Raw genomic sequence first — 27194 nt, 5'->3', positions numbered from 1 at the left:
GGCAAGTATCCCCTCTTGCCTCATTGGAAGTCCATGCACTTTCTCACGCTGACCCTGTTCGCACTCAACCAGACCCAAATCACAGACTGGTGGACCAAAAATAGCACCCATAATTTGGCACATCCTAAAAGAGACCCAAAAAATTTGGACCCAGATTGTGATTCTGAGATTATTCATTGGTCAAAACAAAAAGTTGTTGAAGTTACTGTGTTTTTGCCTTGGGTGGCTGCAGCCAAGGCTCTAGGTGAACTGGCCCACCTAGAGTGCTGGGTGGCGAAACAATCGACCCTTACATCAGCTGCTCTTTCAGATCTGCTATCAGACGAGAAAATAACAAGGAAGGCAACTTTGCAAAATACAGCTGCTATTGACTTTCTTCTCCTACTGCACAACCATCGGTGCAAGGAGTTTGAAGGTCTTTGTTGTCTAAACCTGATCACCAAGACTGGGGACGTGCGAAAGATGATTGACAAAATGGAAGATATGGTCCGAGACTTGAAACAAGAGACTGCAGACTGGCTGGGGAACATCTCCTCCGCAAGGGGTTTGTCAGGATGGGCTGCAGGAGAACATTGCAACTGAGAGCCCATGGATCTGTCACCAGGTTACAAACAAGACCAAGCCACCACAATATGCCAACACTTCCCAAGACAAGCAAAGCTCCTGAAACTCCCTCCCCATCCCAATTCCGTATCTCAGCGCTATAATACCCTTTCTCCCAGTTCAATATTCCTCTGTGGAGCTTTCCTGATTCTGAGGAGGCTGTAATCTGACATTAAGACTCCTCCCATGAGACAGAGTAAAAATCCCCCAGAGTAGAAATCCCCCAGAGCAGCAATAGATTTGGGTCAAATGTACATCTTAAGTCTGTAAGGCCTAGGCTAAAGGGAAAACTGCACCAATGAAAGACATAGATAAAGGGGAGACAGGGGGAGACAGATAAAGAGAAACAGAAACTGCTACAGGAGCAGGTCAACCTGACCTAGAAATTCTTTCTGATAAAAAGAACTAGCGGCAAATGTCACGTGAAATCCATAAAAATGAATATGTATGAATCTATTGTGAAACTGTATGCATATGTCTTTAGGTGGGGGATAAAAAGAGATCTGAAGTTCTCAGACGCACATGTGCCTTTTTGAGGAGAGCAATCTCCGCATGCGTCCAGCGCTGTAATAAAACATACCAGCTTTACAGTTTTCACAAAGTTGGGGAGTTATTTTTCTTTCTCTCCGCAAAACACCCATGGGACACCTGATAAAACCCCTGCCACGGGTCTGCTTTGCTCTCTTTCCCCTCTGCTCTCGGCTCTCTGGGGCTCTGCTCGGACTCCCACGCCTCCTCCTCCTGCCCCGTCCTCCCCCAGCACAGGGTGGGGGAGGGAAATAAAATTGACTCCTGTGCTAAACAATGAAGAAACTTGTCTCATCCGTTTCTCCTGCTGTTGGCTGTGGCCTCCCTGGACATGATCTCATCTTTGTAGCCACACACTGCTACATTCCTCATTCACATGGCCACACTTATTACCCTCCCTCCCTTATCCTCTTTGTCCTCTTTCTCCTCCACTCCCTCATCACTTCATCCACCAATGGATGACGCCAATGCACCTTAATGCAAGCCATTTTCAACCTGCAACAGCCGACGCTTGACTATATGCCCCCACTGCACAAAATGGTCCCGCTGGCCATCATCTGCCTCATTAACTGTTATCCTGTTATTAACATTGGGTTTTACTCAGTTATAAATTTATAAAAGAAGGCAAGAGCATGGGAGAGTTGAACGCAGGACCCCACCCCCCAAAGACTAACTTTTCTTTTGTTAACAACTGTTGTAGTGTATTTTTATACTTGGTGATATTCTGAAGAAGTCTCATTTTTGTATCCCTGTATTTTTCCCATGGTTTATCCCAGATCGTACCCCCTCTCCCTTTACCTGTGTAATCCCTCTTCCCTGCTAAGATCATTCCCAAATCACTGTCAATCACTCAGCATCCCATCCCTCCATCTAGAAGATTTGGTCCAGGACATCAAGTGATTAGCCACAGACTAGCTCCCCAAGCCTTGCCCCATACGCTGTCCTAAATGCCTATTCCCCAGTACCCATCCCTTAGGATCACTTATTGGTCAATAAAATGTTATCTACTCTCAGTTTCCACCTCCCTTTAAATGTAACCTGGGCGCATCTCTGGGGTTCTCAGCAGGAGCCCCCTGAGGTGTAGGGGCTCCTTTGGGACTCCTAGAATAAAACCATGGATTTACCCCTGCTAAGAGTCAGCCCTTTATCTCCTGCCGATGTCTCTGGTGTCTCTTGTGCTGCAGAGGCAACCAGCCCACTTGTCCTCCGTACCCTTGGGGCACAGAGAGTGTCTCTCCGCTGTCGGCCCTGTCGGGGCTGCCCCCCGGTGTCTGCTGACTCGGGACTGGTAGGGGGATCCTGAGAGGCTCCCAGAGGGACAGACACAAACAATACTCCTTCCCACTGACGACCCAGCTGCTCGGTACCATGGAAAATAGAGCCCATTCACAGCTCCTGACCCACTGGATGCTTCTCGTTATGGCAACCGTGGATGCCCGGCTTGCAGCACAGCCCAAGGAGAACGTATGGATCATCCTCGCAAAGTCTCTCCAACAGAACAACATGTGCTTGTCCATGGGTAGTGCCACCAATCCCCTCACATCTTCCCTTGGTAGATGTTGTAGTGTGTTTTTTATTTGGCATGTTTATTGTTTGATTTGTGGTTTTGCAGTCCATTTGTATTTTTCTCCCCGTTTTTAGAGTGACGCAGACCTGCCTTTGTTATTTAATTGAGCCAGATGTTGGTTTATCTGTTTGTTCCTTAGCTACTTCCCTGCCAAGTTTCAAACCCCCTTTCCCCCCATCCAGTTGTTAACCCCTCCTATCCCAAGCTGTTCCCTTCCCTTGAAATCCTTCATTGATTTACATGCTGCATTCCCTGCCTTGCGTTTCATCCACAGCTCTCCTGATTAGCCAGAGATTGTATCCTCCCAAGACCTCCCCCAGTTTATAAGCTGGGTTTTGCCCCCAGTTTGGCACCTGGGACCCTGGACTCGGGGAGTTTTGCCATCAAATAAAGTAACCCTAGTGCCACTCCATGTCTGTGCTGTTGTCCTTTTGTTCCGTGCTGCGCCTCCCCTGGCAGCGGGATTCTGCAGAGCCCAGGAGAAGGAGACTGTCACCCCCCATCACCATCTAGCCAGGATGTGACAGGTAGGGATTCCCCTGAAGCCCAATGAGTATCCCTTCACAGGGAAGGAGCCCAATCCAGTGGACACATGGGATAAGTGGACGAGGATTTTGCCACATGCACCAGAGGAGCCCCACGAATTGGAGCTTTTGGGGTCTTCCAAGGCCACATATTGTATTAAGTTTTACTACCACCCACCAGGTAAGCCATGGCCTACTGCAGAATATCAAAAATCTATCTATGTGAGAGATGCGTCACCAAATGACAAAACATACAATCGATTTGATTGGTGCAATTACACCAGCAGCACACTTTCCATCTCCACCTGTCATCCCAGAGTGTTACCCCGGGGCATGTTCCTGACCTGTGGGGACAGAATGAGGGCCAGGACTCCCTCCTTCCTGCAAGGTCATCCTTGCACGCTTGGCCTGTTGTAGTGTGTGGTTTAAGTTTTTTGTATTGCTCCCCCATTTTTATGTATTGTATCCCCCCTTTCTGTAAAATGGTTCTGCCCTCCCCAGTTTTCCCACCACAGCTCTCCTGGCAGTTTGTTTCTATGGTAACCCCTGCCTTCAGTTAGTGTCAGTCAGTTAAGTTATATAATTTCTCCTCCCTTATTCCTCCTTATATGTAAACTTTTCCTCCTCCCTGGGCCCAGTCATTCACCCCGCACTCCTCCTAGCTTTCGAGAACCTTCTTCTCTCCGGGGGTTGTGGTTGGCTGTGGTCCCGGGGCCCCTCCTTTACTTTGTATTTATTGGATGTTATTGTATGCCTGTTACGTTAAGTTCCTCCCCATACCCTTCCCTATTGGACGGCTGTGGATCCCTCCCTTATCCACCCCCTACCTTTAAAACCCTGCTTCTCCCTCCCCTCTGGGTCACTTGCTGGCTGGTTTTCCCCTGGTTGGAGCTGCCGTACCATCTAATAAACCGACCTTCAACCCCAGCGAGTGTCCTGCTCCTTCCTCGTCCCATCAGCGCCGCGTATTCTAGCCCGCGATCCAGCTCAGCCCGAGGCCAAGACGCCAAGGGGGGCTGGCCTTCCATGCAGCTGAGGTGTCGGCCACAGAACCACAGCTAGCCGGACTTCGCTCTGGTGGCCACATACGCCCGGCCGCAGTTTGGCGCCCAATGTGGGGCCCTTAGTGGACTTCTGGACATGCGGACAGTTGACCACCGGACCCCGCGGGTTGGAAATTTAATTTTCCTCTGGACGTCAAGCTACCCCAGGTAGAAGCAGGCCCTCTTTTAGGGGCAGCGCTCCCTGGGGACCGAGGTCACAAGTCCCGGCACCCCATCGAGGAGGACCTCGGGGACGAGGACCCCTGCTTGGATTTTCTTTTCGTCGCCGCTGCTGGACAGGTAAGCCCAGGCCCTGACCTGGGGACTCTCCGGGTTTCCCCCCTGCCTTTTTAACTCCCCTTAGGAGTGCATGCCCTGCTCTGGGGACCCACTCCCCACCTTTTACCCCTGAGGGCTGAAACCCCAGACTTGGGAACAGTCCTCACCCCTCACATTTTTTGTTTTATCTATCCTGTGGGGCCGGCTTTCCCAGACTTGGGGCCCGGACCCATCACCCAAATTCCTTTCTTTCCCCTCATTGAACCCCCAGACTTGGGAACAGTGGGGGGAGCAGGGGCTGGCGGTGGGCGTTCCAGTGTTTTAGTTCTCCTTATTTTCCAAGCGGGTGGTGAAACATCAGCGGTTTTTCCCCCTTCTAAGGCAGCTTTTTCTGGCTTAGAAGGGAGCCATGGGTGCAGGCTTAGGAAAACCCCAAAAAGCAGTTTATTATATCATTAAGGGTTTGCTGCTTGGGGGTGGTCACCAATCCCCCAAGTCAGAGTTGAAGTTTTTAGTTAAATGGGTCTTTTCTCAATTCCCCGACGTTTCCCCGGAGATTGTTAAGGAGCCACGGTTTTGGGCAGCCGTTGTGGCCAAATTAGATAAAGCCATTGACTCTGGGGAAACCAATTTGGGTACCGTGGCTTATTGGGCGCGCAGAGTACACGCTACACTGCGTCCGCCAGGGGGATTGAAGAAAAGCCTATCCAGTTCTAGTTTAGTCCCCGGTTTTCCCAGTTCTGCTGCTCCTACCCCTCGATCCTTATCCTCTTCCCATAGGCAGGAGCCCTCGAGGGGGATCCTGAAGGCCGACAAGAGGCAGGGGGTCCATCCTGCCCCTGCTCCCCCTCGACCTGCTTGGCCTCCCCCTCCAATAGACCCTGGCCAGGCCCCTTGGAGTTCTCTTCCCGCTCCCTCTTTCCCTGTCCCTAAGTCCCCAGTTGTTACCCCAAAAGTTGTTCGGTTTTATAATGGCTCGCAAAATGGCTCCCATGGAGCCCAAAATGGCGGGGACCACGTGGTCGTTCCCACCACGGCTCCTTCTTCTCCTCCCAATCCTTTCCCACCCAAAGCCAACCCCTTCCTTCCCCCGGACCCAACCCCTTCCAACCCCTTCCTTCCCCGGACCCAACCCTTCTCCGTTGTCCCTCCTTCAGATCGGTTGTCCCTCCCTTGGCTCCTCCCTTTTACCCACCGTGTCCTCCGCCCTCGGCTCCTCCCAAGACTCCTCCCTTTACCCCACCCATGGATCTGCCCCCATTTGACTCCTCCCTTGCTCCTCCTGCGCATGTTGCTACACCTCCGAACACCACCCAGGGGGCGGAGTGGGGTGGTGTGCCACGTCCACGCCCTCATCCCGCCTCTTTGCCAGACCCCGCCTCAACCTCCTCCCATTCCGGTTCCCACGCTCCTCCTTCCGGTTCCCACGCTTTATGTGCCGGGGGCGGGGGGTGGATGACCGGAAGCTGGGGCAGGCGCCCATATTGGAAGCCGCTCCGGTCACATATCACCTAAGCGGAGAGGGGAGCTCCCAGGCCCAATGAGTGCCATTTGCACAGGCCCGGATCAAGGAACTGTGCAAGGCGCAGAAGGATTACTCCCGGGAGTCTGAGTACTTCCGGGGGATACTCGGTAATGCCCTTGCGCAGGGAGATCTGGTGCCCACGGACCTGAGGGCCCTCTTCTCCAGCCTTACTAGACCCATGGAGTTCAGGGTCTGGGTGGCAGAATGGAGGAGGGAAATCTTGGAGGTTCTCCCAACTCTTTGGGGGACTCCTTCAGCTCTCATGACGCGGATGGTCTGGTAGTTTCCCAAGACCATCTGGTGGGCGAGGGACAGTGGGCAGATGGGGCAGCTCAGGCCAAGGCTTTCTTCCCACAACAGCTAGCAGAGACTGCCAGAGCTGCTGAGCGTGCTTTCTACAAGCTAGCTGTTATAACATCTCAGTGGGAAGATGAGGAAATTCGGCAGGGGGCGCAGGAGCCCTACATGGCCTTTATCGAACGCCTCTACCGCTACGTTGAGGCACAAGTGATCGGGGACAGTGAGAGGGAGAGTATGCTCCGCAGAATGGCGTATAACAACGCCAATGCGGAGTGCAGGAAAGCCATCAAGACTCTCCCTCGGAGTCCCCGGCCCTCGGTAGAGGCAATGATAGAGGCCGTGGTCAGTAGGGTTCCTCTAACATCGCACCCCAAAAGAGCATCAATAGCCTTCGCCGAATTTCCTGAGCCTGAATTCTACGAAGCTGAAGCTGCCCCCGTTGCTGGACCATCGACACCAGGGTCCGGCAGAGGATCAGCGGCCACCCACCCTTGCCACCTATGTGGCAAAACTGGGCATTGGATGCCCCAATGCCCCATGCGCCTCAACTACCTGGAATTTAGGAGGGAGCGGGAGAGAGAAGAGAAAGAGGCCCAAAAAAACTAGGCCACGAGCGCAGCCCCTCCCTGCGCTACGACAAAAGTGCGGCGGGCAATGAAACATCCAGCGGGGAGGGAGGAGAGATGGGAGAATCGCCGCACGCAATGCCGGACTTGACCTTTCTATCGGACTTGACAAACTATACCTGTGGTATTCAGCCTAAACCTGCTCTTAACACCATGTCCTCTGTTTCCCCTTACAGGCTGCAGCTCACTAGGGACCTCCATCTCCCTAATAGTAATTTACAGCTGGTGTCTGTCGACCTCCAACATCCGGGTCGCTGGAGGAAATTAGGACGTTGCAGGTGGACCGTCGTCGGGGACACAAAGCACACGCCGCGAGACATTTACATCATCCCGGGTCTGGTTACTACCGACCGGGACCGTTTCGCCGTAGGGCTGTACTGTAGGGCTGTACCGACCCCCATTCTTCCTCCCCAAAGGACAGGTTATCGCCCAGGCCATTCCAGTTCCAGAAGGTGATCCTTGGAAGAAGCTCCCGGAGCAGTCACGCCTCCGACAGTGGCCTGGGCGCAGGTAGTGGGGAGGGAGAAGCCCCGCCTGACTTGTCAGCTTTCGTTAGGTGGGCACCGAAAGATTGTGAGGGGTCTATTGGACACGGGGGTAGATGTGACGATCATTCCCTCTCGGGAATGGCCGTCACATTGGGGCTTGCAAAACGCTGCCAGCACGATTCAGGGTGTTGGAGGGCTACAATTGGCAAAACGGTCAAGGAGCGTTGTTCAAATTACGGGGCCAGACAGGCAATTGACTTCAATACGCCCGTTTGTATTAGATTACACCGAGTCTCTCTGGGGGAGAGACCTACTAGCCCAGTGGGGAGCCAGAATTGACTTACCTAAGGCTCCCCAGGTTTTTCGGGCAGTGGCCACTGAGGAGCGCCGGACCTGGAAACTGAATTGGCTGACTGATAAACCAGTACAGGTCTTGCAGTGGCCACTTAATAAACAAAAATTAAAGGTGCTTAATGAGCTCGTTCAGGAGCAGCTGCTTAAGGGCAACATCGTGGAGACGATGTCTCAATGGAACTCTCCCGTGTTCGTCATCAAGAATCCCAACAAAGACAAGTGGCGGCTCCTGACCGACCTCAGACAAATTAATGACCAAATTGCTGATATGGGGTCTCTCCAGCCAGGGATGCCCTCCCCAGCAATGCTCCCCCGAGAATGGAATTTGGCTGTTATAGATATAAAAGATTGTTTTTTCCAAATTCCTCTTCACCCTGACGATGCCCCGCGTTTTGCGTTCACAGTTCCATCCATCAACCGTGAGTCCCCAGCCAAGCGCTACCACTGGCGGGTCCTTCCGCAAGGAATGAAAAACAGCCCTGTGATCTGCCAGTGGTATGTCGCTTCGCTGCTGTCCCCAGTACGTACAGCCCTCGGGGATGCCGTCGTGATCCACCATTATATGGACGACAACCTCGTGTGTGCGCACGACCACAGTCTACTTGCCCATGCGCTTGACCTGACAACCAATGCGTTGGTTGCTGCAGGGTTCGAGCTCCATCAGGAAAAGATTCAATGGATGCCGCCTTGGAAGTACCTGGGCCTTGACATTATGAAGCGGACCATTGTTCCGCAGAAATTGGCTATTCGGACGAAAGTCCAGACCCTAGTGGATGTCCATCAACTGTGTGGGTCTTTAAATTGGGTGAGACCCTGGCTGGGCATTTCTACCGAGGACGTGGCCCCCCTTTTCAATTTGTTGAAAGGGGGAGAGGGGCTTAGTTCCCCTAGGGCTCTTACCCCAGAGGCACAGGTAGCTTTGGAGAAAATCCAAAAGGCTATTTCGGTCAGGCAGGCCCACTGTTACCATCCGGGCCTGCCTTTCAAATTTATCGTACTGGGAAAGTTGCCACACCTCCATGGCATTATCCATCAGTGGGACGAAAGTCTTAAGGACCAAGGCTCAGGAGATAAACTCTTAATCATAGAGTGGGTCTTTCTGAGCCACCACCGGTCCAAAAGGATGACAAGGCCACAGGAGTTGGTAGCCGAACTGATCCTCAAAGCAAGATTAAGGATCAGGGAGCTGGCAGGATGTGATTTTGCATGCATTCATATCCCAATTAAATTGGAATCGGGCCAGTTGAAATTGAAGACCTTTGAGGAACTGCTGCAAACTAATGAAGATCTTCAGTTTGCATTGGACAGTTACACTGGGCGCATTGCGGTAGATCGGCCGGCCCACAAATTATTTAATTCGGAGTTCAAATTGTCTTTAAAAAAGGTCCAGAGCAGGGAGCCACTGGATGCCGTGACAGTTTTTACAGACGCGTCTGGAGCATCCCACAAGTCAGTAATGACCTGGAAGGATCCTCAGATTCAGCAGTGGGAGACTGATGTTGCCGTTGTGGAGGGCTCTCCACAAATCGCTGAGTTGGACGCAGTCGTCAGGGCATTCCTGAGCGTGCGTGGCCACTAGGGCGGAGTCCGGCTAGCCGTAGGTCTGTGGCCGGCACCTCAGCTGCATGGAAGCCAGCCCCCCTTGGCGTCTTGGCCTCGAGCTGAGCTGGATCACGGATTGGAATACGCGGCGCTGATGGGACGAGGAAGGAGCAGGACACTTGCTGGGGTTGAAGGTCAGTTTATTAGATGGCAGAGGATGACCAACCAGTGGCAGATGACCCCAGCAAAAGGCAATGAGGGAAGGAAGAAGCAGGGTTTTAAAGAGAGGGGGTGGATAAGGGAGGGATCCACAGCAAACCAATAGGGTGAGGAATGGGGAGGAACTTAACATAATGGGCATACAACAACATCCAATGAATACAAAGTAAAGGAGGGGCCCTGGGACCACAGCCAACCACAACCCCCAGAGAGAAGAAGGTTCTCGAAAACTAGGAGGAGTGGGGGGTGATTGACTGGGCCCAGGGAGGAGGAAAAGTTTACTTATAAGGAGGAATAGGGGAGGAGAAATTATATAACTTAACTGACTGACATAAACTGAGGGCAGGGGTTACCAGGAAACAAACTGCCAGGAGAGCTGTGGCGGGAAAACTGGGGAGGGCAGAACCATTTTACATAGAACGGGGGGGAACAATACATAAAATAGGGGAGCAATACAAAAAACTTAAACCACACACTACAACAGTATTCAGTTTTAGCTGGTAGCAAAGCAACTGCAGTATTGCAATGCCAGGGATGGGGCTTGAGGAGCACAATGAAAGCAGTCCCTGCCAAGAGGTTTTAGATTGGTCTGTGGGAAGGCGAGAGCTGTGGGGGAGTTCACTGGGAGCATCCGAGGGGACCCAGCTTGTCCCTCCCATCCCACTCTTAGAGGTTTCTGCCAGCCAAACGGGGACAGCTGCGCAGGATTTGTGCCAGCCCCATGTGCTGCCTGGCCCGGTCAAGCAGATGAGAATCGCTCTGGCTTTGCTGCCAGGTTTTGTGGCAGACAAGGAGCTGGTGACAGGGCCACTTCCTTGGCTATGCCTGCTGTGAAGGAAGATGCCAGCCAGCACAGGACAGGGGGGCATGCCCAGGCAGACACTGCTCTTCCTGCAAGCCAGAGCTGAGTCCATCTGCGCCCTGCTGCTTGTGTCCTTGCTCCTGGCTTGCTGCTGAAAACCTGCATGTCCAGCGGTTCTGAGAGCAACATGTGGGATCACTAATTTTCAGAGCTCTTGGGAGTCTCTTGAGGAATGCCTTATGCCCCACAACTCTCTTGGACACTCACATAGCCCATGTCTGTAGCAAAGAAGATCTTGCGTAAGTCTGCTGGCTTTCCTGAAAGGAGCAAAACCTTTAGACAGCAAGCAGCAATCCCACAGTGATATCAGGATCAAAATCCCAGCAAGTGACGACACCTTGAGGATTGGACTAGTGCATTTCTGGGCCATGTTTCCTGCAATAGCAGCATCCTGGACATGAAGGCAGATGTGCTGCTGGTGCCCTCAGTCCGATATCTGTGTATTTCTGGGCGCTCAAGGAATCCAGCTTGACCCTGTTAGGAACTCAGTTTGGAAAAGAATGGCTCCTTTTTCCTCTGTCTCTTTCAATGTGCTTTGTTTTGTTTTGGTTTTTTTTTTTTTCCCATTGGGCAGCATCCATTTCTCCAATCAGCAGAACCTCTCTTAAGCCTCTTCTGACAGGCTGATTGCTGTCAGCCCTGCAGCAAGGTCATGCAGGATGCAAAGGAGATGACAAGGACAACTTCAGCACTTGGAGAACAGAGCCTCTGAGAGCAGGTAGAAATCCTGAGGAGAGAGGGGCCAGGAAACAGGCAGCCATCAGAGCAGGAAAGCAAGGTGGCCTCTCCTTTTCTCCCACCTGCTGACACTCGCTCTAACTTTTGGGCTAGAACAGCATGGCTGGAGGGCACAAAGTCACTACTGATGTGCACTTTTCAGGTGGGGAGTGGTGCGAGGCATGAAGCTTCCACTGATTCTTGGGGGAGCTTAGCTGGAACTTCATGTGGAAATGTCTTCCTCCCCTCACCAGGAGGTGGAAGGGCAGCGTTTGGAGGCACAGCAGCTGCTGGCACAAGAGGCAAACTTCCTGTCAGAGGTACAGAAAGAGCAGGAGAAAAGGCTGCTTGAGATGAAGCAAGAGGTTGCCACCATGCAAGTTGAACAAGAAGAGGTGTGAAGCAGAACCAGTCAAAAGGCAAAGGCTGTGAAAAGAGAGCTTGTGTGTGGTTTTGGACTCCTCTGCACTCCTTATGGGCACTGTTTCTCTGGACACTGTCTGTCTGAGTGGCATTGTCTCTTAGCTGGCCCTTGGTAACCAGTGCTGGAGAGACCTTGGTGCCAGGAGGGCAAAGACCGGTCATGTGAGAGGCTACCAGAGCGGAGGTTTGAGGAAGGCAGCAATGGCGTTGCAGGCCCAAAGAGAATGGGAAAGCCAGAGCTGTGTCTCAGAAGGAGGGAGGTCCCACAGGAAGCCCCCTGCAGAGCCTGGCTAGAGTTGTGGGAGCAGGCTGGCTGTCAGGCTGCTGAGGAGGCGCCTGAAACTGCTGAGTACGTCCTGTGCATCCTTTGTGTGATCGAGCAGTGTACTGTCTGTGGGCCTCAGCATGAGCTGGAGCACATGTTCCTCCTCGCTTTGATGTTGGACAGACATTTGGACTCCCTAGAGAAATCATTGTGGTTCCTGGAAGACGTCAGGAAGCACTTGGGGTGTTCCTTTTGCCATTGAGGCAAAATCTGGGAGTAGGTGGGCTTTGCCTGAGCTTCTCTGTGCAGTAAAGACAAAAGCAGGGATTGTTGTGCCAGCAGCAGTAGGCTGCAGCCTGGCCAATGACTCAGTGAAGGTGTGTGTGCTAGTCGGCCAAACTGATGAGAACACTTGGCTTCTTAGATACCTTTTAGACTCCTGACTTGTGACAAGTCATTGGAGACAAAATACTTCAGAGAAATTGCTTGGCTGTGGGACTGATTAATGCTGGTGTTGTTTCTTTGACTAACTGTACTTCTGTTATTCCTTCTCCAGATCATATGGGCCCCACCATCTAAATCCCCACTCTAAGGGCTTTTCAATGTAAATGAAGGAAACGCGCAGCCAAGCAATTGAGGAAGCCTAAGAGATGACCAGGACCACTTCAGGATTACTTTCTGCAATGGCAGCTTGGAGCTGGACTCAAAATATTAGTCCTACACATCCTCAAGCCTGCCGGAAGATTCACTTCCTTCTCAGCCATGGAATAGGGCTCTACATTCCCTTCTGAACTGGCCATTCTTTCTTAAAGATGGAAAGTCCCTCCTAAGGGCATTCTGGTGTGGTTTGGAATTGGGAACGGTCTCCTTCCTTTATCAGCTCTGACCTACACTGCCTTTGGAATGCTGCCTGTTGGCCAGTTTTTGCCCAGCCGAGAACTTTGGGATGAGGAAGGAAGTGCAATTGCATTTCCAGCCAAAAGCCAGTGAAGAGCAGGGCAGTCTGTGAGAGATGGTCTGAAGTTCCCTTCATTTGCCTCATGACCGTCTCAAGGACAGACATCAGGACCCTGAGGAGCCTGATCAGAATCCTGGCCTGCCGATGCTGGATGAATGCTAAAAATCGTGAGGCCCCTGAGCAGAGGTCTGGCCTGCCAGCGATTGTTCGCAGCTGTGTCTACAGTGACTGCTTCTAGCAGGGCCTGCCAGGGGGCGAGGAGCCCCATGTGCTTGCACCTGCTTGGCCACAATAGCCCACGAATTTTCCCATCTCTGGGCCTGGTTGGACTTTTCTGGGGTAACCTTTGGTGGTCCAAAGAAGACCCCTCATCTGCTTTTCAACCACCGTGATGGACAGACTGAGATGGAAGAAGCCTCCCTCTCAAGGACTGAGACATGAGACCCCAATATGGAGAAGCTCCCCCCTCCCAAGGCCTGAGACTGAAACCCCCAACACGGGGGAGCTGTGTGAGGGAGCTGACCTGACCGGAGTGAGATATTTGCCTGCAAGTGTGGCCATTGGACCAAGAAGACATTGGTCCTCGCCCACTGCTGAGAACATGGACTACCTGTTACATCTGTTCTTTATTGGATCTTTTTCCCCCTCAGCGATTTCAATAGGAGATCTGTTTCTCCCCAATCAGCAATGGACTAGAACAGAGCCTTGAGTTAACCAGAACCTTTGAGATCATCCCGACATGACTAGGTGAACTCCATCAGCTGAACTACAAGGACTTTGTCTTTTTACATTTGCTAGCTATATTCCCTCTCTCTTTCTCTCTCCCCCTTTCTCTATCTTTTTCCTCTCCCTTAATCACTCTATCCCATTTGCTGTGCTCATTCAATAAAGGTGCATTTGTTTGGATTAATACTGAAATCCCCACTGTGTTGTGTTTTGCACTCTGAGATCATGAAAACAAACCATCACTACTCCATGCATGCATGAGCCGATCGTGACACAGCCAGAACATCCTGTGCAGGTACAGGCTTTCAGCTATGCCCACAGATGCTTTTGGTTCCTGCTCAGTGTAGCCAGCACGTCTCCCCTGTGACTGCTCCCACTTCCCAGGTGGCCATTGCTAATAGGTACGAGGCTCTGCAAGTGCAGCGAAGAAGGTGGGCACGTCTGCTGGCAGTACAGGAGAGCAGAGAGGAAAGTGCCTGGGAGGATCCTGGCCAGCGAGGCAAAGCAGCTGCTGCACCTGCTCTTTGTCCACAGTAGAGGACTGGTGGGTGATGCCACGCTTGGGGTTGTCTGGGGCTCAGCAATCATGAAAAGTCTGTGTGCTTGAGTGGCTTTGTCCTCCTTTCTGTGCCTTATGTTGTCCCTGTGCTCTGCGGTGTCTACCCAGGGCTGTGTAGCTGCGTGGCACAGCTAAAGTGCAGGAGAGCCTTGTTTGTCTGCCCTTTCAGTTGGCTGCTTGTCATCGAAGAAGAGAAACAGGAAGCCTTACTCGGTGATCAGAATCCCATTTTATTTTGGGATACAAGCACTTATATACTGTTTTAGGGAGACTAGTAATGTGTACTACAATAATTAGGTTGAAATCATGTACACAAACTTATGCATGTAACAACATCTCTTGCTTGCATTATTTATTAGGATTTTCTTTTTCTGGTAAACCTTTCTAATTAAATCTTCTTGCTATCTAGATCTAATTTTCAAAGTTCTGTTTGCTTTTGCCAAGGCATTTTATCTATCAATTCTCTTATGCTAATAAGGTCCAAAGTACTCTCTGTCTCCTGCACCCCAGTATCGCTCCCTTCTGTGTCAACCAAAAACACTCCTTTAATGGTCTTATTAATTAATCTCTGCACACATTGAAGCAAGCAAGGTATCATGATTAATATAATTATTATCAAAGGTCAAATCTCCAGCCACTAAAATATCAGGCTTGATCTTTATAAACTAAAAACATTCCTGATGGCAGCTGCATTACTGGACTTAGAAAGTCTGCCAGAAGTGTAATTGTACTAAAATTTTAATTCTTATAGACAGGGTGATAGGGAGAAGCATTTTTAGACTGATTTCTTCCCATGTATTTAAAATGAACACAAAAATCCAATTTCACAGAACCCAGGAATTCTAATGCTTGGGGTTCCACCAATGGTGGTTCAGGAGGTTAAGGGATCCAAATTGATGTGATTTGATCTGCTTTCAAAAAAAAAAAAATTAGTGTAAAGTTCTGGAGGATGTATATTCCCCCCTATTTTTTTTGTTTTTTAAGAACGTGTGTTTCTCATTATGAACATGAAGGTAACATCAAAGCAAAACAGTATGTAAGATAACAATAAACTTATACTAAGTAAAAATAAATCAGATAATAGATACAAATATAGCACATGACAAATAGAATGGTGATTTAAAACAATACATTATCAATTTCTTTAATATTGTACTATTACTTAGAGTCTGTAGTAAATGGCAAGCTTTATTTTTTTAAAGTGAGGGCTTGGAAAATCATTCTCGGGTAAGATTTCTAAGTTCACCTTAAAAGGAGGTTTAGCTGTTTTAGGTCTAAATTCGGTAAGTCAAATTTATTTGAATATAATTTTCATGCAGAAATTTTTCTCTACTAGTTAAAGCTAGGACTTGGCTGGGGTCTAAGCTTGTAACTGGAAGAGTCGTTTTAATACATTTTAGAAACCTCTTAGTAATAGTAGTTAGAAAAATAATATATGTCTTATAAATAGTTATAGAACAATAAGTGAAGGTTTTAAAAGTTACTGGCTTTCTCATTTATCATTAAATAGTTAGTTAATGGTGCCATAGACAAATAGCAAATGAATAAAGTAGTGTTTGTTATAAAAAGACAGCAAATTCACATCACAAAATCAACAGCATAATCAGGGTTACAAAATATGCCAGTAAAAATGGTCTTATGAAATTGAGGTTATATTTCCCTAGACATACATGACCTTAAAGCAAAAAAGTAAAAGAAGGCAATAAATAACTCATAACTAATTACAGTCATAATATGGAATTGGTTCTCATTCTTCAGTATTACTTATCAAAAATAAAATAGCAAAAAGTGTTCTTATTTCTATAGCAAAATAGTGTTATTTTGTAATTTAAATGAGCAAATTTTGACAAAAATTCATTCAGACTTTCTGTCATTCACTTGTATAGCAAAGGCATTATATCTTATAACTCAAACAGGTGTACTTCAACAAAACTTAAAATCAGCCTCACTGAAACTTAACATTAATTAAGTATCTCTAAAACAAAGTTAACATTGCTGAGACTAAACAAAAATCAATCTTAACAAGAATTAACTGATTCAAACTTTATTATTACAAAAATGTTACTGAAAATTTGTCACGTAACAGTTAAACATCAAAGTAAACAACATGCAAGTAAACAATTGTACTGAAATCTTTACAATAAAATTACATTGTTAGAAATATGGAGTAAAAAGCAAGCACTTAAAAAGTTGACAGTGGAATTAAATCTCAAAAAATCACTACAGATGAAGTTCAAGATTTGTCTTGAATGTGAGCTAAAGAATCTTGACTTTATGACTTATCTAATTACTCTCAGTGAACCATGCAGTTTTGCTATGTTGTTAATAGGTAAAAAGACACCACCTCTATACCAACACCTTTGAATTTTTCTAGTAACAATCCTATTAAAAATCACAAATCCTAAGTTAGAAGATAAATCTCAATGCTGGCTGGTGCCAGGCAGGCGGGGCTGCACCCCCTGCAGCAGCTTTTAGAGATTGCTTATAGGATTGATTTAAGTTTGGCTTAGTAAGAGTAATGGCATATAAACATCAAAGGCTAAACTAAAATGGATTTAGTTATATTGTTACGACTAGAAAAAGCTGCCCGTTTTTTTAAAGGTTGCAGAGTTCACAAGTTAAACCAATTGCTGCCAAGTTGGAGCTCTAACTATTTATTGTTAATAATTTCATGTTGTAATCTCCTGTTAACAGGGCCCGACCTTCCGGCGCGGGTCCCGCTCGTGCCGGGGGTACCGGCCCGGGTCGCCGCGTCCCGCAGGAGCAGCTGCTGCCCGGCTCCCTCAGCCACGCGTCGTCCTGCTGCTTCCTGGAGGATGGCACCCAGACGGTGGAGGGGAAGGGGCGCCGAGTCGGCATGCAAATGGCATCATTTACAGCATGCAATGGGATGGACCCCTCAGGAAACCAAGCCAAAACCCCCTAAAACAATGAGCCAAGACAAAATTGATGAATCGAAGTGATGACTAGACGTGAGGAACAGAATCTAGTATCCGCCAAGGCCTTTTTACTCCTCTTCCTAACTTCAAAGATGTCAGCTACACACAGGACCTCAAATGTTGACCCAAAAAAGCAGCAGATTTCTTCATGTTCTTGTGAGGATGGCACTCCCATCTCTGTCTTCAGACCAGTGGACAAAGCTGCATTCTTCCTCCTTCTCTGAGTCACTCCTGGGAGCAGTGGTGGCATGAGAACGGACCTAGTGGTTCTCCCCACCTGAGCTGATCAGTTGTAATAAATGCATTAAGAAGGAGGAAGATCTCCTGCCTGTGTTTATTTCAATATAGTACTAAATAGCTGTACCAAAAAATTCATAACAAACACATTGTTAAAAAAAAGGGCAAGTAACTGGAAAATTGACTTGGGCTAAGTGTCTTTCAGGGCTTCAGATCTGTATGAACTGTGGCTTTTGATAGCTGGGCTGCTTCTTCCAATACTTGAAAGTGCCTGGGGCACTTCAGCTGGGGACCATTGTGGGGGTGTTGAGTGTCCCAAATGACTCTGGTACAAAATTTAAATGCATAAAAATTCTCCACTGTGTTAAAAAAATCTTTCCCCCACAAAACCACGGAGACAGACATCTCAAAAAGATTAACTGTGGTGATCAGACCCTGTTATTTGCACCAAGTGTTGGTTTTCCAGGCTTTCGCTCCTTCCACCCATGCTGGAGAGTCCCTGAGTCGTTAATGGCTGCTCACTGGGCTATCGGCTCCTTGAGATAACAGTCACACCGGCTCCTGTATCAATGAGTCCTGTTAGGAGTGTCTCTGCCTTTCAGAGTCACTTTGCATTGGCATGTTGGATGCTCAGAGGTAATATGTTGTGTCCATAAAATCTGTGGGACCCTTGTAGAACTGAAACTCCCCTCCCTCTTTTCAGCTATCGGGGGTGCAGACAGGGGTGCTGCAGGAAAGGGTATATGTTGAGCTATATTGCTCCCAGCTGGGACTACACAGGGCAGATGGGGGGTCCAAGCCATGATCTTTATTTCCCCAAGAGAAACAGAGTCTATAGCCCCAGGGAGAACAAACAACCCTGTTATCAGGGTGGAAGATCTGCCTATAATCAAAGCATGTATATTCTGTCCTGTCGGTCTGAAAACTCCTGTGGGAAGCAAATGGACAGATGAATCAAGCAACATTACTGTGTTGGAGGCTGCCAGGTCCATTCCTGCACTGCTTGGGGTGGCTGGTTGTAAGTCAGCGACAGTTGCTCAGCAGGCAGGAGCAGGGCCAATTGGAAGTTCACGGTTACTCCCAGCTACTGAGTCAGCTGTGGAATTTGTGTCCTCATGCGTTGCTGTCCTGTGCTGTGAGAGAAGTTTCCCTGCAAAGGCTGGCCATTCTGGTGGAACTTAGAGCGACATATATTAGCAAAGTGAGGGCCCTTCTGACAGCGAGGGCGTACACCCGGAGCTTTAGGTTTTTGCATTCTTTGGGAGTCTCTCCAGATATGCCCATATTCCCCATGGCCAAAACAAGCCACCTGTTCCCCAGGGGTTAATTTCATGTTGGCAAAAGTGTTCGCTATGCCTTGCCCCACGGCTTGATATGTGACTGCTGGGGTGTGTTGTAACGTCCCCAAGCAGTTGCATGCTTGTATCATTTGGAGTAAAGTGGGTTCAGGTTCAGGGGGTAAAGATTTTAAAAGCTGTTTACAGCCCTGGTTGGTGTTCTCGACAGCCAGTCTGAGGAGTATAATCTCCCCGCTTTGCTCGCTGTTGATTTGTCTCTCCAAAGTTTGTGTAAATTTGTCCACAAACTGTATGTAAGGCTCTTGTGGACCTTGTTTGATATTCATGAAGGACTGTCATGGAGTTTTGGCATCAGGAACCTTAAGGAATGCCAGGCAAGCTGCCTTAATACCCTGTAGGGCTTCTCTCAGTAAGGTGGTTTGGCCATTAGGGTCGATATGCGCCCCATCCCCTCCAAGGTGGTCAATATTTAAGGCAGCCAGGGCTTGGTTTACATGCCCTGTGCGCGCGGGCGTACGCGGCCCTAGTTCCGGCTAGCTAGTGAGGGGCAAAGGCCAACGCCCCAGCGCATCTGAAGGCAGCCCCCCTCGGCGTCTTGGCCTCGGGCTGGGCTGGGTGATAGCTCGGAGCGGCGCGCTGTGAGACGAATAAGGAGGTGACCACTTGCTGGAGGTAGGCTGTCGGTTTATTACAGAAGCACCAACGGGGATGGGCATCACCAGCAAATGGCCCCGAACAGGGGGCGAGACAGGGTTTTAAGGGAAAAAGGGGGGAAAAGGTAGGGAAACCCAGCTAACCAATAATAATACATATTTGGAGGTCCTAAACATAATTGACATACCTAAATAACCAACTAATATAAAGCAAAGGAGGGGCCCCGGGACGGCAACGAACCATAACCCCCAGAGAGAAGAAGGTTCTCGAAACCTGGGAGGAGAAGGGGGTGATTGACCGGGCCCAGGGAGGAGACAACTTTCACTTATAAGGGAAACCAGGGGAGTAGCAATTATATATCGGCAACTATGAATAGCGAGGTTACCATAGCAACTTAGCTGACAGGGTAGCAGTGGCGGGAAATAGTGGGGAAGGGAGGAACCATTTACATAAAACAGGGGGATACAATACAGAAAATGGGGGAGCAAACTAAAAAACTTAAGAACACACTACAGCAGCCCTGCATACGTTGCAATTAAATTTTCCAGTCCTTTATTCCAATGCGCCATAAATATAACATATTGTGTCGATGTGAGCAACAGATTTGCCAAAAACTTACCATCATGAGGAGTCATGAGGTGAGTAGTAAAGGTTGCTCTTAACAAATTACTAAGGTAGGGGGACCCCAGTCCACATTCTGCAGCGGTACAGCACAGTTCCTTAATTTCTGAGCAATCTAGGGGCACCCATTGTGCATTTTCCCCCCTCAGGCCGAATTGCACGAGGGCCACAAAGATTTCTGCAGCAATGTCAAAGTCTCTGTCCTTAAGGACTTTCCTTTTTACCATAACCAATTGTTATGCGTATCCAAAGGGAGTAAGTTCGCATTTTTTTGGGGGGCCAGGGCTAAAAGAGTCCAGCTCCCCTTCACTGCTAGAGTCAGTGTCTGCTGCATAAGCGATAAGTGTGCGGCAGCTCTGGGATCACTGGCAGTGTGGTGGTGGGACTGGCGGTGGCGACTGGCTCTATCCCTGGCCCTCACTGGGGAGGGTGTGCGGATAGGGGATGGAGAGTGGGACCTGGGCAGGTTTCAGTCCGGCTGGGGCTGTCTCAGGGGAGCCTCACAGGCTGTAGCCTCACAGGCTTACCTGCTCCCTCCCTCTTTTTTAATTGAGTCCATGACCGCCCTCCAAGCAGGAAGCATTCGGAGCTCTGGCTCGTGGCCAGGCAGCGTAGCGAGGTCATAGAGCTTTATGCCGACCTTGTCCCAGAAGCGGAGAGTAAATGCAGAGGAAGGGGTACTGTCGGGGACCATGTGTGACATCCATCAAAAAAGTGACTTAAGGTCGTGCTTTGGGATGGGGGAGCCATGCCTGCCCAGAAGGGCAAGCATGGTTTCATAGACGTCTCTCTCTTTGGATGTTTTCTTTCCCATTCCTTTAGTTCCTCTGGCTCACCTGTCAAAGCCCAGCAGACAGGGATTGCAGGTCCAAATGCAGTTCTCTCACCGTCACAATCAGTTCCAGAGGCTTGCTGCCTGCCGGCCAATCAGGCCAATATATTTCCTCACACAGGGCACCAATTGTCGGTGATGGAGAGAGATGGGGAGACTGACTTGGTGATCAGAATCCAATTTTCTTGTGGGATACAAGCACTTATATACTATTTTAGGGAGATTAGTAATGTATACTACAATGATTAGGTTGAAATCACATACACAAACTTATGCATGTGTCCAGGTTTAGAGCAAATCTGGGGGAGAATTCCCCACAGGAGCTCCGGTGGGAAAACAGATCCAAATCGGCCCTTCCACCCAATTGGTCCAGGAGGGAAAAATAATACCTCCTTGGAGAAAGGTGGGAAAAAACTGTTTATTAAACAATAAAACCGAAACAATATCAAACAATAAAATCCCTTGCCAATCCAAAAGAGATGACAAACTGAGAAAGTCCCTCCCTGGGTTGCAGTTCAGCTCACTCTGTCTCTGGTGAGTCCCTCTGGTGCTGGAAATATCGTAGGCCAGGCCCGGCCCGGTGGGCCACAGGTGCAGCTGTCAGTGCTCTGCTGGGTGTTCAGTCCAGAGCAGGTTTCAAGAGGTCCAAAGAAAAAGAAAAAAAAAAAAAAAACAAACCAAAATTCCAGGAAACTTCTTTGTCTCAGCTAGCTAACACTAGCTAAAAAGCAAAAAAGAGCTCTGTCCCACTGTCTGTGCATCCACAGACAACACAGTCCAGGAGCAGGAATGTGGAGGAGGAGTGCAGTGTCTGAAAACAAACTGCGCGCCTTCTCTCCCCCCCTTCACACTCTGGAACACTCTTAAAGATGCAAAACTTATTATTCAACATAAACAGAATGAGACTACTGGGGAAAAAAACATCATATACTCAACCCAGGAGAGCATGTAACAACATCTCTTGCTTGTGTTGTTTAATAAGATTTTCTTTTGCTAGTAAACCTGTATAATTAAATCTTCTTGCTATCTAGATCTAATTTTCAAAGTTCTGTTTTCTTTTGCCATGGCATTTTATCTACAAATTCTCTTATACTAATAGGGTCCAAAGTACTCTCAGTCTCGTGGACCCCAATATCCCACTGCAGTTTTGGACTCTTCCAAAGGGGTCTCCCCTGCGCTCAAAATCTACAGGCCATGGCAGAGCAGCGGGGCACAGCCTACTGCCAGAACTCTGACACAACACACGGGTGGCAGACCAAGAATCAGCACACAGCTCTTCCATACGCTCCCAGACATCCAGTTGCAAGAGAAACAGCAAGCAGGACAAGAGGAGCTTTACGTCTTCCTGCTGCAAAACGAGGCCAGCCTCCAAACAGAGTCAGAGCATGCACCTGCGTGCTGAAGAAGCAACTGCAGCCTACAATAGTCCTGGAAATTTGTTCTCTTTGCTTCTTTTGCCCCCTAAATGTCATTGAAGAAGTTAGGCTTTTCAGAACCAGTTAGGATGCCACCTAGAAGAAGCAGACTTGCTTTCAGTCAAAGCTTTTGAGACCAAAAGTCATGTTTGCTTGGATTCCTTGGGTGCCACTTGGCTTGGCGCATTTTCTGAGTTCCCGTGCCTTCCCCAGGCGGCCTTGAGCACTGCCTTATGGGCTGGGCGGACATTTTCTGCTGCTTTATGAGTGAGGAGAACGTCCAAGGCTTTTCTTTCGCATCAGCTGGACAGAGGGTTGGCTTGCTGAGCACAAGAGAGCCGCAGAGCAGCTGCTATTGTGAGCTCAAGGGAGCAGTGCCACGTCACAGTGCTGCCAGCACAGCGTTGTCCCGGTGCGCGCCAGGCCTGATCGTCCAGAGCAGCTCTTCCGCTCGCTCCCTGCAGGAGGATCCTCGTGCGCAAGGAGTTCTTAGCAGACAGCCTGCAGCCCGAGAGGAATCTTGCTTTTCCCTTGGGTGGCATTCAGCGTGCAAACCCACACAGCGCTGCCAAAATGGTGGGGCAAGTCTGTGCTGCCGTTTGCACTGTCTTTTCTGTCGTCTATTCTGGCTACTACCTGACCCAGCTGACTCGTAAGTAAAGGTTTCTCCTGGGACTAGCATCACCCGGCTTCTGCTTCACTCTGCTCTTTATGCTGCACTAGTGACCCAGTTTCTTTGGGAACAAAATGGCCATGAAGATGCCACCACTTTGCTCAATGTCCTGCCAGCGCCATCGGCTGAAAAGGGGGCATCTGTACTGAGTGCTGGGTGCAGAGCATTTGCAGTGCAACCTGCAGCGGTTGCCTTCCCTCCCCAGGAGACTGCGTGGCAGCGGAGTCTGTCATTTCCTAGCTTGCTGCTTCAAGCAACAAAAGCTGCAAATTTCTGACTCTGAGGAGAGATCCGCAGAATTCCTTCTACCAACTCAGTGGTTCCCTGCAGGAGTGAAGGAAAGCGCCTTTCGCTCCAAATTCTGCCCCTTAGAGGCCTCGGCTGCAGGACTTGACCCTTTGATGGTGTGCCAAGACTGCGATTCCCTTGGCAATGCAGCACAAACTCCAATGCAGCGAGGGTTTCGTGCTGAGCCCAGCAGCTGTTCCCGGGCTGCTTCAGCAGGGAGCTGCCACAGCGAATGGGGCCCTTGGTGGAAGCTTTGCTGGGCTATCATCTTCAGCCAACGGATGGGAATTAGGGCATGCAATTTAAAAGAATAGATATCTAAGATGCAGGAAAGAGAAGAGGAAAATGCTGCTTGAGCTGTTGGGCACAACAGAAGCGCAAACTTTTGAAGAGCAGCGGGCATTTCCACCACCGTCTTTCTATTTCTCTCTTGGCAAAAGAGGCCCAAATGTAGCCAGAGCCTACTATAGCGTCCTTGTGGTTCTCTTGCTTGCTGTGGGAAAGAGCTCTTTGCCTCCTGGAGGCATGTTGGCAAAGGGAAATGCTCTGTGTGTGGACTGCCTTGTGCTGGGAGAGTCGCCAGCACAAGCACTTTTCTAAAGGCCTCTGATTCCTTTTCCCTTGCTCGCTGCAGGTCACCCGACATGCAGATGGAGACAAGCCTGTCCTTTGGTGAGTGGCAAAGGAAGCTGTGATGTTGCTGGCGTGTGACAATTATGCAGCAATTCTGCCAGCTTGGCCGGTTGCAGTTGAGGGGGGAGTGCCAGTGTGGGAGGCTGAAAGAAAGGCCAACTGCCCGGTGGCATCAGCAGTAGCAAAGGGAGCAAATCAGCACTTGTTTGCTGATTTTCCAGCCAAGAGCCTTTCAAGAGATGAAAGGCAAATGGGACGGCTCCAAGGTGTCTTGCTGCTTGTAGCCAGCAGGGAAGATCAAATGCACAGCAAGATGGAGGAGCACCTCATTCAGCCATCTTCCACGGGTTTTCGTGACTCAGACTCCCCCGTGTATCAAAGTCTATGATTTCCCCTACTTCTGGGTCCTTTCCCAGCTCAGTAGAAAGCAGCTCCTAAGGAATTGGCTTTTGCCCTTCTCTCTCACTTCTGTCTGTCTGCAGGGCTCAACAGCAGGGTCAGCAGCTCCTCTGGCTGCCTCTGTCATCGAGGAAGAAGATGAAGAGGAGCAAAGGAGCACCAAGCCTCAAGCTGCTGTCCCTCCACAGTCTGAACTTGCAGAGCCGGTAAGTGGCAGCTGAGCTTGGCACTGCCTTTGGGGCAGGGCCAGGCTTCCCCTTTTGGAGCAGCCCTTGTTGCTCGTGGCTGAAGATGCTGGCAGCTCTGTGCCTGCCATGACGTAGTGCTGCTTCAGGCAAGCCGGGGAGCCCTGGCCAGTGCCTTCTGATGTTTGACATTTAAGCTGGCATGCTGAGAGGGCCCGAGAATGTCTCTTGGCATCAGACAAGAGGCAGCATTCCACGATTCCCAGCACAGGAGCCATCACCTTGTGCCCATTGTCAGCACAGGCTGCCTGTGGTCAGCGGACAGAGCGGTCCAAAGACGCAGTTGACAGCCTTGCAGGGGATCTGGGAGACCCTGGCCCCTGGAAGGGACCTGCCCGCTCCATGGACTAATTAGCTTCAGGCTGGGCTTCACTTCCAGCCGCTCAGAGCAGAGTTTGGAGAGGACAATCCTCAGCAGCCCTGCATTGTAAAGGGCGGGTGGGTCTGGGCGGGGCTGGAAGGCGGCTCCAAAGGGCTGCTCCCTAAAGACTGCCATAGAGAGGGGAAATCCGGGAAACAGATCAGAGAAGGGACACGCCCCGGGCTTCTGAGTAGATCGTTGCATGCCAGCTCCGGGCTGTTTTCATTGGCCAGGAGAAGACAGGAGCAGGAAAGCAACAAGGCTCTGGGCCATGCTCTGATCTCTTTCTGGATCTTGGCAGCCCCAGCGATACCTTGTTGCCAGTGTCTAGCAGAAAAGTTGAAAACGTGGAGCATGGAAGTGGCCAAGAGGGGCTGGATCCAAGTAGGCTTTGCACTTTTCCCAAAGCTGCTGCTGAGAAGAAGACATGGCTGACAGCATCTTCCGAAGGCCTTGCTTTTGCCGTGCGCTCTGTGGGGCATCTGTGCCAGCCACCCTTGTGACAGGCAACCCTTTCTTGTCCCAGCTCCAGACCGGCTCTGCCATTGAACCTGGTGCCGCTGGACCAGCATGGCCTGCAGCAGCCAGCTCGCCCCCCGCTGCCGGCACTTCCTGCAGCAGCGCAGCCCAGCCGCCCGAGATGAGGGAGGAGCAGGGCCTGAAGACACTGAGTACGTCCGCTGCATTTCTTGTCTGCCAGAGCAGCGTGTTGTGTGCGTGTGTGGGTGTAGGCTGTGCCAGAGGTTGCCCCTGGGTCTCAGAGGCACTTAGGCCTCTGTGCAGAAGCTGTTGTTGTGCTCTGAGGCAGCGCGGCAGCGCTCAGGGAGTCCCTGCTGCCTGTGAGAGCGGCTGGGCCTGCCTTGGCTCTGCCTGGGCTGCCTTCTGTGCCAAAGAGAAAAGCGGAGCTTGTTTCTGCTTGAGCAGAAGGCTGGCACCTAGCAAGTGACTAGGCCCCAGGGAGCTCTCTGGCCCCAGCTCTTTTATGGCTCTCCTTCTTACTCCCCCTCTGGCTCAGACACTTTGGGACCCGCGCTGGCCCTGCCAGTGATGGTGGATGGATACCTCTTAGGGGCCCTTTCTTAAGGGTTCGCCATTTTTGCTTATGGCATGAGTTTCTGTGCTTGAAAGAAATAAAGGCCTTCTTGGAAAGGCCACCTGATGAAAGGTGGAGAAGATGGCCCTCCGATTTGTTGCTCTCAGCAGCTGGAAGCCAAGGGACCGCAAAGGGCCCACAGCTGCAGGCAGTGGGGCTGTCTCTGGGACGGTCTGGGCAGCGGCGTCTCTGTGTGCGAGTGAGCACCCTGCACTGCTTTTGTCTTTCAGGGAGCCTTGTGAGTCTGGGCCAGCCAATGAGCAAATACACGGGACTTGAAGAACTCGGACGAGGGTAAGCGTGACATCAGCTGATTTTACAAAAGTGTGAGCCAGGTCTTTGGCCAGTGCAATATCAAGCATGAAGTTAGGCAAGCTCCAAGTGTGGTCAGACTCTGGCTTTACCTCCTGTCAACTGCCAGGACTGTTCGGTCACAGCAATCCCAATGCCTCATCAACAACAAGTTGATGGCAGTGTTTTGCTTGAAGCAATGAGGAGCGGGAGCTGGGAAACCTTCTGCCCCTGCAGCTTTCTGGCCTGAAGGAGCACCTTGCCATCCAAGAAATGTCAGATTCTCAAAGACGGTGTTCTGACTCTAATTGTTCTCAAATTTTTGCCACACACATGCATGCACTGGCACAAGGAGAGCGTTCTCCTTAGGTTCGGAAATGACCTGGCTGGGCATGTGCCTTGGAGATTTCCAGTGGCCCTTGGTCTTCATGCTGCACCTTAGTGTTCCATTGGACAGCCTGCCCCGCAAGGCAGAGGGCTCACGGGCTGACGTGCTGTTGGCCGGAGAGACGTCGCAGCCAGGCATTTCCTAAGGAAGGGGTCCAGGCAGCCTGGGCAGATGTGTGGCCTAGGCTTGCTTTCACTGCCAAGGGATAAAGGGCTCTTTCTGCTGCTGTTTGCTTTCTAGGGGGTTTGGAGCTGTTTATAAAGCCCTTGACACCAGCACCGGACAACAGGTAAAGTGCTAGCAGCTCCATGCCATTTTGCACCTCTGGAGCGCTTTCCCCGCTGCTGTGAGCTCTGCCTGGAGGTTTGGGTGGCTGCTCCATGTCTGCTTCAGAGGCTGTTCCTCTGAAGTACAGTCTAGGCTCAGGGTGTAGAATGCTTTTGGGATGGCTTTTGCTGCTTCTGCTAAGCTCCGCTGTCTCTTGACAAGGCACTTTGGCCCAGCCCGCTGCCTCATTGCAGCAGCACTGGCTCTGTGCTCCTTGTGGTCTCCAGCAGGCTGCGTCTTCTCAAGGGAACGGTGGCCAATGTCTTTCAGGTGGCAATCAAGATCATGTCACTCAAGGAGGAGATGTCCGAGGAGCTGGCTGCCAACGAAATCCTGGCCATGAGGGACAACAGGAATCCCAATATTGTTACCTACTTAGACAGGTTGGCATA

General features: G+C 50.2%; 1 protein-coding gene across 1 annotated transcript in view; it reads left to right on the top strand.

The window, feature by feature from the left end:
- The first annotated feature begins 22677 nt into the window (after nt 1-22677).
- LOC135460131 (serine/threonine-protein kinase PAK 3-like) overlaps nt 22678-27194 on the top strand; it is a 38465-nt gene continuing 33948 nt past the window's right edge. Inside the window, exons 1-7 of the mRNA XM_064736802.1 lie at nt 22678-22756; nt 23700-23737; nt 24181-24303; nt 25230-25374; nt 26027-26090; nt 26716-26764; nt 27073-27185. Coding sequence (XP_064592872.1) covers nt 22678-22756; nt 23700-23737; nt 24181-24303; nt 25230-25374; nt 26027-26090; nt 26716-26764; nt 27073-27185 — 611 coding nt within the window. The remainder of the gene's footprint in view (nt 22757-23699; nt 23738-24180; nt 24304-25229; nt 25375-26026; nt 26091-26715; nt 26765-27072; nt 27186-27194) is intronic.

Source organism: Zonotrichia leucophrys, chromosome Z (genome assembly GCF_028769735.1).
Source record: "Zonotrichia leucophrys gambelii isolate GWCS_2022_RI chromosome Z, RI_Zleu_2.0, whole genome shotgun sequence".
In the NCBI taxonomy this organism is placed as follows: Eukaryota; Metazoa; Chordata; class Aves; order Passeriformes; family Passerellidae; genus Zonotrichia; species Zonotrichia leucophrys.
This window is presented reverse-complemented; position numbering and strand designations above follow the sequence as displayed.